At 39.4% G+C, this 14,419-nt stretch overlaps 2 protein-coding genes across 7 annotated transcripts in view; one reads left to right on the top strand and one right to left on the bottom strand.

Moving 5' to 3' along the window:
- Positions 1–3,180: 3,180 nt before the first annotated feature.
- CGGBP1 (CGG triplet repeat binding protein 1) lies at positions 3,181–10,235 on the bottom strand. Of its 3 annotated transcripts, none has more exons than XM_072806481.1 (3): positions 10,041–10,235; positions 9,224–9,451; positions 3,181–7,060 (listed from the first exon to the last, which is right to left on the bottom strand). In XM_072806481.1, the coding sequence occupies exon 3, from the start codon at positions 7,039–7,041 to the stop codon at positions 6,538–6,540; it is 504 nt and encodes a 167-aa protein (XP_072662582.1). In that variant the 5' UTR covers positions 7,042–7,060; positions 9,224–9,451; positions 10,041–10,235; the 3' UTR covers positions 3,181–6,537. The 3 variants fall into 3 exon arrangements, with proteins under 3 accessions (XP_072662582.1, XP_072662580.1, XP_072662581.1); XM_072806479.1 differs by having other exon boundaries at positions 9,248–9,451; positions 10,041–10,232; XM_072806480.1 differs by lacking the exon at positions 10,041–10,235 and adding an exon at positions 9,614–9,920 and having other exon boundaries at positions 9,248–9,451.
- Positions 10,236–10,427: 192 nt separating this feature from the next.
- The window catches only part of ZNF654 (zinc finger protein 654), a 92,947-nt gene continuing 88,955 nt past the window's right edge, over positions 10,428–14,419 (top strand). For 2 of the 4 annotated variants that reach the window (XM_072806473.1, XM_072806472.1), the window contains exon 1: positions 10,428–10,727. In XM_072806473.1, the coding sequence (XP_072662574.1) occupies positions 10,539–10,727 (189 nt within the window). In that variant the 5' untranslated portion in view covers positions 10,428–10,538. The remainder of the gene's footprint in view (positions 10,728–14,419) is intronic. The other 2 variants (XM_072806478.1, XM_072806475.1) reach the window with 2 other exon arrangements.

Below are 14,419 nucleotides of genomic sequence, written 5' to 3'. Positions count from 1 at the left end.
TGAAAGTCAATTTTAAGAATTCAAAAAAAAGATGTTTTAAAGTATATGTTCAGCAAATTCTTTTTTTTTTTTTTAAAGATTTTATTTATTTATTCATGATAGACATAGAGAGAGAGAGAGAGGCAGAGACACAGCCAGAGGGAGAAGCAGGCTCCATGCCCGGAGCCCAATGTGGGACTCGATCCTGGGTCTCCAGGATCGGCCCTGGGCCAAAGGTAGGCACTAAACCACTGGGCCACCCAGGGATCCCGTGTTCAGCAAATTCTTTAAGGTTTTCATTAATAGTGTAAATGTATCATGATATTGCTATTCTTTCAGTTGGATATAACTATTGTGTTCACAGGTTTCAATAAAAGTCTACTTCATATTTCTACACACATATGTATGTGTGACAAAGATAACTTTGCTTGTTGTAAATAAGTCAACACATAGAGGTGTAAAAAAAAAAAAAAAAAAAAAAAAAGCAAGGATTCTCTTTCACCTCATTCAATATCACCACCCGTCAGGAATCTTGACATATGGTGCAAGTTGTCCACCTCATACATAGTGTACTTCTATTGCAGTGTTTTTTCCCTCAAAAGCAAGAAAATGCACTAAATTTCTTTTACTTAATACTGTAGATATTTCTTCTGATCCATACTTTAAGATCACTTGAAAAGTTCTGTAATATGGATGTGTCATAATTTTTGGACCATTCTCCTATTGCTGGACATTCATAGTATTTGCAGTTGCTTACTATTATAATATTAAAATGAACTTCCTTTCCATATATCTTTACATATTATTGACTATTTTGTTCCATAGGATATATTAATAGAAGTGGAATTTGCTAGATTAAAAAGAATACATAGGGGATCCCTGGGTGGCTCAGCAGTTTAGCGCCTGCTTTAGGCCCAGGGCGTGGTCCTGGAGTCCCGGGATCGAGTCCCACATTGGGCTCCCTGCATGGAGCCTGCTTCTCCGTCTGCCTGTCTCTCTCTCTCTCTCTGTGTGTCTCTCATGAATAAATAAATAAAATCTTTTTTTAAAAAAAGAATGCATAAAACTATTATTATTGAATAGGTACTACATGAGCAATGCAAGAAAAAATTCAGAGGAAAAACAAATATAAAAAGGATGTTTTTGGGACACCTGGGTGGTTCAGGGTTGAGCGTCTGCCTTTGGCTCAGGTCATGATCCTGGGGTCATATATTTTAATCTTAAAATATCTATTTTGTGGATTACAAAAACCACCAGATTTTCAAAGGATATGCAGACCATTTAGTCCACAAATTTTCAATTTCTACTACTCTTCTTGTACAAAATAAGACTTTGAGAATCAAAACAAAACCAGTAATAACTGGCTAACCAGTCTTATGACAAATGCTTAAAGAGGCTGCTTAGAAAACACAACAATATGTCCACCTTCACTCTTATCACAGTGTTATTTATGACAATGAATTATGATACTGTATTATCATTAAAATGTATGCTCCTTGAAGGCATGGATTTATTTTCTCTGATGTGTCCCCAGTGGCTAGAGTAGTATTAGGTATAGGATAGGGACTCAGTAAATACTAGTTGATTGCATATTATTCAAATTTAACCAAGAACTGGAAGACATAGACTTAAAAAAAAAAAGATTTTATTTATTTGTGAGTGACACAGAGAGAGAGGCAGAGACATAGGAAGAGGGAGAAGCAGGCTCCCCTAAGGGAGCCCGATGTGGGACTGATCCCAGGATTCCTCATGCCCTGGGCCAAAGGCAGGTGTTCAACCACTGAGCCACCCAGGCATCCTGGACTTAGACTTTTAAGTGATCTTATTTCAACATTTAAACAAGAGGTAAGATACATTCACTGTTTGTAGTATGCCCATAAAACAGCTAAAATCAAGTAACATATAGAAAGGTAGTCAGATGGAAATCATGCCCTACATTATCAAATGCATTGGATCACCCGTAGTCCTATTGTACCACCTGGTTTTAGCTTTCACAGGGATAGGTTAGCTACTCTAAACCCAGGAGCCTCTTTGCATCATGACATACTGTGTTATAGGTACATAATACAACTCAACTTACACAGACACAGAAAAAAAAAAAGGAACTGTTAGGAGACCCACAGGTACATATATTCAAGTGGTTCACCTTTAAAAAAGGTTTAATAAAGATTTTAATGAGATTTTTTAGGAAAAGTAAAGACAGATCTTTGATGCTTTGTTGATATTAAACGGGAAGCTGAAGTATTGACTGATTTTTTTAAGGTCCTTCCTAACATTTTGATTCCAGGAAATATAATTACTTTATAAATTCATTAATTTTCTGTCAGAAAGAAGCAAATAGGAGAAATGTATGCCCTCAAAACTATATAAAACTACTAAAAGGCAAAACAACTTTCAACTTCTAGCATTTTTTAACCCCAGTGGTGAATAATATAGCAAATCATTGAAAAACCCAATGAAACATATAGAAGGCAAATTAGGCCCTTGTCTTTCATAATTAATATTTCTAGAAGTAGAAAATTAAAGTTTCCAATTAAAAGCACTTACTAGGTTAACTATTACCTATGTAATTTTTTTTTTAAATTTTTATTTATTTATGATAGTCAGAGAGAGAGAGAGAGAGAGAGGCGGAGACATAGGCAGAGGGAGAAGCAGGCTCCATGTACCGGGAGCCCGATGTGGGATTCGATCCCGGGTCTCCAGGATCGCGCCCTGGGCCAAAGGCAAGCGCCAAATCGCTGCGCCACCCAGGGATCCCTACCTATGTAATTTTTAAGGAAAAGAGCTATTTTTAGCTATGATGTGAATCTGATTTGACAGAATATATGCTTTTATATTGAGCTTAAGGGCTAATAATCCTATAGAGATATAAGTAGTAGAAAAATAAAACTCAGTAAAATTCTGTTGGTATTTTGTAACTATGTTACTTAAGAAAAATTAAATATAGGGCACTTGGCTGGCTCAGCTGGTAGAGCATGTGACTTGATCTTGGGATCAAGTCTGAGCTCCATGTTGGGTGCAGAGATTAAATATTTAAAAAATATCTAGATGTTAACTGACTCACAAAATGTGCTTTCAAAAACTTCTGAAACAATTTCTTTTTGAAATTTATTTCCAAAAGTCAGAGACAAAACTTTAAAAGTGACACATTTATACTAAGGATACATGCTTGAGAAAAAGAAAAGAACAGGAATACAAAAATAGACATAGTAAAATTTTAATGAATACAATATTCTGATGTTCCGGATACAAGTAGAATACCACTAGGTAAGAACTGTATTTACCTTCGAAGTCTAGGATAGTATGGTTGGAGATAAACGAAGGTTTAGGACAGCCATTTTGCTATTCACAAGTTAATCAGTGCTGACCAGAAACTAAAGCAATTTATTTTGGGTTAAGAATTTCAATGAAATTATAGGATGAATCTTCTTTTTTAATGAATATGTTTTAAGGTGATCTGTACTCATATAAAGGCAGTCAGGGCAAGTCAAACCACAGAGAGCCCTCACAAAGACTAAGCACCAAATGACAAAATGTTTGTGGCTTTCATTTTGAGCCACTTTAAATTTTATTTTGTTTAAATGTGTTTTCCATTAACATTCACATACAAATTCCTTCAGGCAAAAGTTTTAACATAGAACTTTCTTCTTGGAGATCTTGCCAACTGTTACTTACAATAGTTTTTAAGCAATGAATACTTCAGAACAATCCCAAGCCGATACTTAATTGGTTACAATTGTAAGATGCAGAGCTTTTTTTAAAAAGTTTTCTGGTCCCCCAAAATTCAGTAGGGCCAAATGCATTAACTGGAAATAGCATTTGTTAAAAAAAAAAAAAAGTCTTAAAAGAAAATAATGAATAAAATAACTATTTAGGCTCTTGTACACAATCTTTCTAAATTTTCACCCTGTAAGAAATGATTACAATGTCCTTCAGGCCTGCTATATGCCCTACAGAATTAAACAAAACAAAACAAGAAATTTAACATTTCAACAAGCTAGTAACTATTTACTGTAAGCATATAGTGAAATTCTGGAAGACAGACTACCATACTTTAAGAAAACACTATTAACAGGTAAGCTTGTATTGAAGGCAGTTTATAAATGAAACATTACAAATCTTATGTTTATGCATACAACTTATAAAATAGAAAAAAAGCTATTTTTCCAATAGTATAGCATCACACTAACACTATATAGTTAAGATCGAAAGCTTCTGTACATGTCCACTACACCTCCACAGCAGCATACGCCTCAGACATTTTCCTTTGTTATCCAACATATGCCAACCATGGTTTCACGGATTTGTACCAGTTTAGGCAGGCTAAAATAATCACTCTGCCATATTTATTTAACTATGAGACAAAGTTAACCAATTTCAGGGAACAAAAGGTTTCATAATCAGTAAACATATTAAACTTCCACAAAGGTTGGAAAATGCTTCTAAGGACATGATATAATCCTAACAGGAGGATGAATTATGCCCCTAGATAGAGTGTATGTGGGAATAGTTAGGAGCCTGGAGAAATAAAGACATATGGGACCTAAATGATCATCAAATCAGTAATAGCTACTAGAAACTCAAATTTTAGTGCAACATCATCCAGTTTACCACTTGACTACTCAAAACTGTTCTGCTGTTAGTGTGAATTAATATTGAAATAGAGAGCAGTCTGAATCACATGGAATTTTGAAAAATTAGAATGATTGTGTATCTAACCTTAGTTTTGTACTCTGAAAATGTTATAAAGCTCAATTATTTTCCTGGCTTCTTAGATCTTCTACCATCTTAAGTAATTCAAATTAAACATGGTTGCCTGCAAATTCTTTACTAGGGGAAGTAAAAGCAAAGTACATTTTGGTTGTTTTGGTGCTGGTCTCATGTATGTGCTTTAGCATTGACAGCACTACTCCAGGCATTTATTGTGCTACTTTACATAACTAAACACGAGAAAAACTCATTCAGTCTGAAAATCTTTTTTTTTCGTGGCAGGCTTATTTAAAAATGAAAACAAAAACCCACATAAGTTCTAAAAATCAGATGGGCATTTTGACAACCTGAACTAGGAACTTTTAAGTCTGTCAAAGAAACTCAGACATGGAAAGCTGCTTCTGAAAAATATAACGTTTTTTCACTTTGGCTTTTTTTTTTTTTTTTTTTAATCTTAACGATTTGTGGTAAAATGACCTCAAAGAAAACTCCCAAGTCACATTGGGCATTCATGTCAGTGCTTTGTAATAGAAGTGTATTTTCTAAGCATTTTAAATTTTAATGTTTTCAAGGAATTTAAGTTCTTTTTTTTAAAGCTCTAGTCCAAGTCTTCAGCTATTTAGTTTTTTAAAAATATACTTTGGGTCTTCAATAGAGAGGACATAACTGGGCTAAGCTACTTTGATGACCTTATAGGATAGTGAGGTTCACTCATTTCCTGAGCATGGTTGACCCTTAACAGAACTGATTATTTCCTCACTCAGTTATGCAGGATACTGCCAGTCTCTACTACAAAAATCTTGCCAGTCTTTCTAGGCAATTGTTTACCATCCATGTTTAAAAACCTTGTACTACCAGAGGCAAAGCACATAAAATGAAAATAAGTAAGCTTGTTTCTAGTCTATTTATAAAGCCTTATAAATCATATGGGAAAATTAATGTATAGAAAGTAATTTCCTTATTATCTGATCTGTCCGCCAAAAAGTAATTACTGGGTTTCTGTAAAAACAGGAAACTCAATCATAAAATGTCTACCTGTTTAAATTAAAATGCCAATCTTGAAAAGTTTTAACATCAAGACACTAAAAAAAAAAAAAAAAAAGCAAATTCAAGAGGATGTTTGAAATGAAATTTCTGGTTCAAAAGTACTAAAATCATGTCACTGCAAAATTCCCCATGGCTTTTTGGCACGGACATTGAAATAAAGATTTTAGTCTTTCCGTCACTTGAAGCTGCTACTAAACACAATTAGCCTTTAGAAGAGTGGAAAAAAGACTGAGGAACTGAAGGATAAGGTAACTACATCATATGCACACATAGTTTGAAATAAAGTCATTTCTTCAAGGGATCTGAAGATACCAGAACAGTTTCCCACATCCCTTCTTTTTTGAAGAGAATTCTAATCAGAAATAATTCCTTTATGTTACTGTGAGTGGTGTTGCCTGGCAGCAGCTTCAATTTCCTAGGCTAGTGTTCAATCCAAGTAATTAAGTAATCTCACAAGGAATAATCATATATGGCAACAGGATAAAAGCAGGGCAGTTCTTCCATGCACAAACATTTCAGGAGAAAAACCATTAATTTTAAAGATAACCATCAGGTTTCAGGTATCCTAGCACACTCTAAACCCTAAGTTTTGCTTTACACCATTGGTGACTAAAATTAACAGTAAGTTTTGCAGTGAGGTTTTTTTTTTTTTTTTTTTTTTGCCTGCAACTATATACACATTGCAAAACTATTCTGCATCACATGATTTTAAATGAAATAAATATAAAAATGAACCACACAATCAACACATAACTTTAATACTCCACATTTATCTTGATCACAATGGTGGTAACCTCCTTGTCAACAATCTTGTGAGTTGAGGAGTTGATTCTCATTTTCATAGCCATCAGGCAGATATGCTCTCCTCAGCTGGTCTGACTTAGGTATGGAGCCTCCATTCTTCACATGGCGAGACAGGAAAGCACGGACTGCTGGGTGATCAGCCTTCTCAAGTGGGATGTTGGCTTCCAGGCACATTTTCACAAAGTCCTGGATAACACTGACTTTCTCTGTTTGCGCAGTACTGTTGCACTGAAGGGATGCAGTTAGGGGCCTCTGCTTCTTTCTCACATTCTGCTCTTCAAACTCTGCCTTCCTCTTGGTATGAGTCTTTGACTTAAGGTGGTCACTAATGGCAGACTTGCGAACATGATTCAGAACCACATTGCAAGAAGTGCAGAAGAGTTTTCCTCCATCTTCGTGTAGCTCACCTCCAAACTCAGTGACTCGATCCAGGGGAGTCACATATAAAGCAGTCTTAGAACGGTTTCGAGCAGGTGGTGCTGTCACTACAAATCTTTCCATTCTGACACTGAATAAGGTTCTTTCAAGAGAAACAGAGATAAGTGTTAAAACAACAGTTTGTTTGGAGAGTAATTAACAATAAAAGGTATAAACATTTCAAGAGTAAAGACGTCGGAAAACTTAATTCAAATGAATAAACTGTCCATTAAGTCTTAACTTACCTGAAATACGTATAGGAAGGCAAAACCAGAGCAAGCTACTAGTAACATCTAGGTCCATTCCTTGAATTTGATGAAATTCAAGTAAGTTAAAACTATGAAAAAAGAACTGCAACTAATTCAGATGTCACTATGTTTTAGGAAAACTCAATCTGATATCAATATTTAGGGTATTAATTATATATATATATTTATATTTTATTTATTTATGATAGTCACACACACACAGAGAGAGAGAGAGAGAGAGAGAGAGAGAGAGAGGGGCAGAGACACAGGCAGAGGGAGAAGCAGGCTCCATGCACCGGGAGCCCAACGTGGGATTCGATCCCGGGTCTCCAGGATCGCGCCCTGGGCCAAAGGCAGGCGCCAAACCACTGCGCCACCCAGGGATCCCGGGTATTAATTATATTAGTCTCATCCAATTTAGATGTGTATTGAAGTTTAAAAGACTCTTTTTTACCTTCACAGTTCTGGGCAACTGATTTTAGGAACACAATTATAGGAAATTATGTTCAAAAATTGCTCAAACAGGTGGGCCAATAAATTGCCCTAATTCTATATGAAGATGGGTATAATGTCCAAAATTGTTCTGAGAAGAAAAAAAGCAAAAACTGAAAAAGAACACAGACCAACTGCAATTAACAGCAGCAACAATGACATAAAATGGTAAAGCCAAGATACAGAGCTCAAAGTAAATAATTTTTTAATGTACATATATGTCTACCGAGTTTTCTAAAGATGATCAAGATATGCAAAGTGCTTTTTCTAACCCCTGTTCCCTCTTTTTTTCCCTTAAAGATGAATGCATTTGTTAATTATTTATTTCACTTATATTATTTCATTTGGTAAGTTAGAACAAATCTAAGAAGGTAACATAGTGCCTAGTATATAAGTCTATAAATCCATTTGTTGACGGAATAAGTAAATGATTTTTTTTGTTATTTTTCCAAGTATTTAACTCAGAAGCAGCTTAATAATTTCTCAATTTACCCTAAAAACATTTTTATGATCTTTGCCAAAATTATGACGTTACATTACGGACACTGAAAACCTGAGATAAAGAACAAATGTTGTCAGTGACAACCATTCGTTCTCTAGAGCCATGCCTTTGGGCTAAGCTCTTACGTTAACCCAAATATAAGAAATTAAAATGAATTTGATAGAATTCAAGATGGAATTCTGTTCTCTATAAACACGTTAGACAAAAATTCTTAAGTGCATTCTGAATAACTATCCTTTAAAAGTGTAACCAGCAATAAGGGAGTATTCCCTTAATCTATATTAGATAATTTATTGTTGGGTTATAGGAATTCTCTCTCAAAAGAATGCTAAATTGCCAATGCGTTAGAAACCCATGGACATAAACTCAAGAGACAAGACATAACGTTTCAGAGAAATTCTGGAAAGTATGATAAAGTTTAGGTTTTAATACATTTAACTGTATCTTCTTCCAATTAACAAATTATTCAATGTTCGACTCTCACGTGCCAAATATTGTGTTAGGCTATAGGTTTTCAATGGCAGAGAAGACAGATATGATTCCTGCCCCCAAATCAGTTACCATTACATATGTTTGTACTTTAAGTCAGTGGTATGTATTTTTTACTCCTCTAACAAATCAGTCAAAATTATGATTAATTTTGTTCTAACCTAGTTATAAAAACATTAAATATCTGTGCTTAGGAACGCCTAAATCTTGTGATGTGACAGTCTTCTGTCTTTTAAAATTTGGATTTCCAACTTTAAAATAAACATGATCAGTATTCTCTGAAGCGTAAAATGCTCTATCATTTGTGCTAATGTGAAAGGCCTATATACATTCCACTGCCTGTAACTTTCAAAAATCTGTTTGTGTTACCGCAGAGGGAAATATCCACCCAGTAGAGGATGCTCGGCTTTACAGAGACCCGAATAACAAAAGTGTTTTCAACAGATTGTAAAGATATTTTAAACGAGGAAGTTAAGCGCAGGAATTAGCCAACAAAAGAGAAGCTGCAAATTTACTAGACCGAAATCAAACTCACAAGTTTTCAAGTTTAAATGTTTACCCGATCAGTTTCCCGTTTTTTTCGTCTTGATATTTAGCAGTGAAGGGTCTCCAGAGTACAACCAGAGACGCTTGAAATCCTGGCACTTTGGTTTGTTCAAATCCGGAGCCGCCTTCAAATCAGTTTTTCAACAAGTGGTGATGGGGAAATAGTTCCTGGGCTTGCACCCTATTTTCCCTGCGGTGCCGGGAAGTCATGCCTTTACTGTAAAACATGAAAAACAAATGGAAAGAAAATATGGGGGAGGGGAGGGAAAGAAGGGGAGATAAAAAGACGAACAAGAACGACGCGGCCACCACGGAGGTGTCCTTAAAACCGCTCTCTTCAGGTGGACTCCACACCACCCATCCGGATCCCAACGTTTACCTCAACGCGGTCCAAGCAGTCCTCTTAGTTGCCCGCCCCCCTTGGCACCTCCTCGCGCGACCCAGGCCCCAGGGTCGGGGGCGGGGGAGAAAGGCGGGGCGCGGGGCGTCCCCGGCGTCTGGACTCCCTCCCCCGCGCCGAGCTCAGCACCCTGGCGCCCACAACCCCGGGCCGCCAGCCGGATGAGGCCGGGACCGAGCCGCGGGCCCGCGAACTCGACAGCAGAGTTGGCGGCAGTCTCAGGAGAGGAGGCGGCAGGCGCCCGGCGGAGGCGTCTGCTGTCAGGCTTCCCGTCTCCTCCCTCTTCCTCCCGCCGACAACGGCGCCCCGGCCCCGCCCCCGGCTCCCGCTTCAGGACCGAAGGCCCCGGGCCCAAACCCCGCACCAACGGCCGGGCCCACCCTCGTTCTCCCTAGCTCCTCGGTACCGTAGGATCGGGGCCGCCGTCAGGGGAAGTGGATGAGACCCGGCCGGAAAGGAAAGGAGGAGGAAGAAAAAAGGAGCACGGGGGTAAGGGAGGCGGAAGACCCGTCGCCGCCGCCGCCGCCGCCGCCGCCCGATCTAGCCCCGCGGCGGCCGCCGTGTCCCCCGCCGCGCCCCGTCCTCTTGCACCGCCTACTGCAAAGCTCGTAGGCGGGCCCCAGCAACCGCCGAGCAGCGCTGACCAACGGACCGAGAGTCTCTCAAACAGACGGTTAATTTGGCCAATGGGAGTTGAAGGGCGGGCATGTGTGTGATTGGCGGCCAGACTTCTCCAATGAGAACTGGGGGCGTGGGTGGGCGGAGCCGGAAGTAGAGACCGCCGAGAGGCCTGTCCGGCTGGGGCGGAGGGAAGGGGGAGGGAACGAGAGGAGGAGGAGGTTAGCCGAGGCAGCTACAGCGGCGGCGGCGTAGGGGCTGGTACGCGCTGGGCGGCGAGAGCCTCATGGCGGAGGAAGAGAGCGATCAAGAGGCCGAACGCCTCGGAGAAGAGCTCGTGGCCATTGTGGAGTCCCCGCCAGGCCCTGTCGGGTTTAGAGCTGCGGGCGACGGCAGAGGTGGCGCTGGCGGCGGCAGCTGCGGGGTCGGCGGCTTTGGGATCAGCAGTCGGGATTACTGCCGACGCTTCTGTCAGGTGAGGCGCCCGTCGGCCGCCTGGACTTGTCACCCGGGTCCTGGGCCTCCCTGCGTCTCCTGGCCTTCTCGTTCTCGAATCAGGGCTGTGTCCGGTGTTCGCTCCCGGAGCCCAACCGGGAGAGAGAGTGAAGATCCCTTCTCCACCTATCCGGCTTGGGGTGGGGGGCAGGGAGCGGGGCTGGGATGACCCGCGGGTTTAGGGTTGCTAGAAAGTGAGAGTTTGTCAGGGGTGGAGAGGTGGCGAGAAGAAGGGTCAGCTGGCAGGAAAGCTGTGTACTGACATTCCTCCTCTGCTCCGAATAGACCCCTTTCCGCCCGAGGGTCCCGCCTTATTGGGTTTCCTACCCTGTTCCTTCTCACTTCGTTTGGAATCTCCGGCAGCATTTCCTGCCTTCCCTCCTCCGCCCCTTGCCCCCCGTATTCTCCCCTTTTTCGGAGATGGGTGGCATGCCATCTCTCTACCGCCCCCTCTCCTGTCATCGCCACCCCTCCCCCTCTGCTTAGGGTCTCCTGTCATCCCCTCTCGGGATCCCACTGGGCCCGTTCTCCAGGTGGCTTAGGAGCTGACCCACTGTTAGTTACTTTGTCGGGAGGTGGAGGTTATGGCAGTGTGATTGTCATTTTTCCTTCTCTTGCGCTGCTTTCCCGACACATGTACTCTCTTTTCTAATGAACTGCTGATAGAGAAAGTAGTTTTCCCTAAAGTGCTGCTCTGGTGACCTCACCACCCCCTTCCATGTTTTAAATTACAATGTATTTTACGCAGCCTGTAAACTGCAGCGTCCGAACGGTGACTGTAAATTATTTACTTGGTCGTCTGCCACTACGATTTATGTACTTTAGAATCTGAATATGATCAAATATTATAGCAACAAAGTGCTTGTCTAGGTGTAAAATTCTTGTAATTTACATTCACATCTACATGTATTTATAGTTTAAACATTTCGTTCTCATTCACAACACAACACTTTTGTTTTGCGAACTGTTTTGGATTTTTTTTCTCTTTTAACACGCCATTCCTTTTTTTTTTTTTTTCCATTCCTTTTTTTTTTTTTTATCATCATCTTGGATGTATACAGTTCAAATCATGGCTCCACCACTTCCTAGTTGTGTTACTTTGTAACCTAAGTAACCTACAAATTACTTAATCTCTTTGTGCCTTAGTTTCCTCTTCTGCCAAACGGAGAGTAATTAAGTTGGTGAATAAGTAAAAGATTTGAATCCTTCACATATTAATTAAAGTTAGCTATTCATTTCATTGTGGTAACAAGTAGGAGTAAAGTTAACAAAAAGTGGGCATTGTGTTTGCTGAAATTTGATTTTATGCTTTTGCAAGCATTGAAAGAAAAAGGATGGAGTTGACATTTTCAGGTGTTTTTAACACTTTAGCTTAAATAGTTTCTTGACTCCCTCCTCCCACCTCCATAGATAAGTTGGTTTGAAGGTGGAAATTGTCTTGGTATAAAGTGTGTCAGTTTTCTTTGGCATTTGTTGTCTGATTAGTGACTTTCTTGAATTTTTTTTTGTATTGTGATTCACTGGATTTAAGGATTATTCAGTGTCTTTACAGTACTTCTAACTATATGTTTTAGGGGATCCCTGGGTGGCGCAGCAGTTTAGCGCCTGCCTTTGGCCCAGGGCGCGATCCTGGAGACCCTGGATCGAGTCCCACGTCGGGCTCCCGGTGCATGGAGCCTGCTTCTCCCTCTGCCTGTGTCTCTGCCTCTCTCTCTCTCTCTCTCTCTCTGTGACTATCATAAATAAATAAAAATAAAAAAATAACTATATGTTTTACATGTAGAAATCACATTATGGGTAGACTTTGTATCTATGGCAATTTTAGACTTCTGAAAATTAGGTTACAGTTGATTTTTTTTTTAGTATATTCACAGGCGAGTCTTTTCATTTTTTCTGTTTTCCCTCCTATATCATTAATGAGCAACTTGGTTTTGATAACAGTTAGTTTTGTTAATTTATTTGATCCGATAACTGTTATTTGCTGTAGAAGTTGAAATTTTGAGGACCAGAACATTTTTATAGAACTTTTAACTACTCTTCTGTATCTTGAAATCAGTTTTAAGAACAAATGAATAAATTTAGTCCAAAATACAGCATCTGAACAGTGACAGTAAATTATTTTAAGAACAAATGAAGTTGATGGTTCTATAAAGCTTCACTACCTCCTAAATATCCAGGAAAATAAACTAAACAGGAAATACTTTTTTTTTTTAATTTTTATTTATTTATGATAGTCACAGAGAGAGAGAGAGAGAGAGAGGCAGAGACACAGGCAGAGGCAGAGGGAGAAGCAGGCTCCATGCACCGGGAGCCCGACATGGGATTCGATCCCGGGTCTCCAGGATCGCGCCCTGGGCCAAAGGCAGGCACTAAACCGCTGCGCCACCCAGGGATCCCTAAACAGGAAATACTTAATGAATTTTTATTTTGTATTACTAAGTTATGAGTTAAGTTATACTGGCATACTTTCATGTTACTTTTACCTGAAACCTCATTACATATTTTATAGTACTCTAGATTACCAGTAGTTATGTTCTTAGGGTTCCTGTCCTAGTTCCACCTTCCAGGTGAGCTTTGTGTAGTTCTTTTCTGTATTAAAAGTTTAAGATGGAATAAAGGATTATTTGTATTAATTTGAATTTTATCCATTGATTAGTATAATTCTAGTATAGTAGTTCTGTTTTATTTGCCAGTAAGGGAAGCAGTGGGTCATATAATCTAATTTCCAAAGATTGTTTCTTTTTAAGTATTTGGGCTCCTAATATTTACTAAGAATAATTTTAAGTTACTTATATTCATTAGTAAATTACTTAATCATAAGTAATCTATAAAATGGATAATATGTACTTCGGTGGGTGACAGTTAACTAAATATATGAATTAAACACAGAGCCTTGTCGTGTTGAGAAGAAAGGCTCCAATTCATCTTCCTTTTAGAAAGAAATATGAATCAAAATTTCTTGGCAGTTAGTTTTGTGGGTGAAGGGAGAAAGGAAGGAGCACTTCAGGAAAGGTCTTTTATCATTTACCACAAGGAAAAGTAAAACAGAAGACAATAGGTAATGTATGTTGATAAATTATACCTACACTCAATAGTTGGCGATGTATTTTTCTGTTTGAGAAGCAATACCAGTAATTATAAATTCTCAAATTAAGGGAATAGACCCTGAGGTTTCAGCTAATTTTCGAGATGATGGATTTGAGAGATTCAAAGTGTTGGTTTCCAGATAGTTATATGGTCTAATGTTGGACTGCTTCTGTCATATCCTCCCTTGGCTTTTATTAGTAGACTCTGAACAGATGCTTAAATAGAACTGGCCCTTAACTGATACTTCATTTGCGTTAGAGGGGGAAAAATCAGTTTTATTGAGGGCCTACTAACTCTTAAGGCCTTCATATTGGTCTTATTATGCAAGTTACATATTTGAAATCGAGGCCTGAACAAGTTAACTTGTCTTCAGTTCCCAGTTGGTGGGCAAGCTGAGATTTGAACCAGCTCTAAATTTCTACTGAAAGGTTGAAATTACAAATAAATCTTCAAATAATTAGGGGCACCTGGGTGGCTCAGTCACTTAAGAGTCTGCCTTCAGCTCAGGTCATGATCCCTGGGTCCTGGGATGGAGCACACATTGGGCTCCCTGCTCGTCAGAGAGCCTGCTTCTAAAAGTTCTCT

Source organism: Canis lupus, chromosome 30, assembly GCF_048164855.1.
Source record: "Canis lupus baileyi chromosome 30, mCanLup2.hap1, whole genome shotgun sequence".
NCBI lineage: Eukaryota > Metazoa > Chordata > Mammalia > Carnivora > Canidae > Canis > Canis lupus.
The sequence above is the reverse complement of the archived record's forward strand: the minus strand, read 5'-3'. Positions and strand labels throughout refer to the sequence as shown.

Excerpts from the sequence above, each read along its gene's own strand:
- CGGBP1 (XM_072806481.1), bottom strand. The coding sequence starts at position 7,041 with ATGGAAAGATTTGTAGTGACAGCACCACCTGCTCGAAACCGTTCTAAG.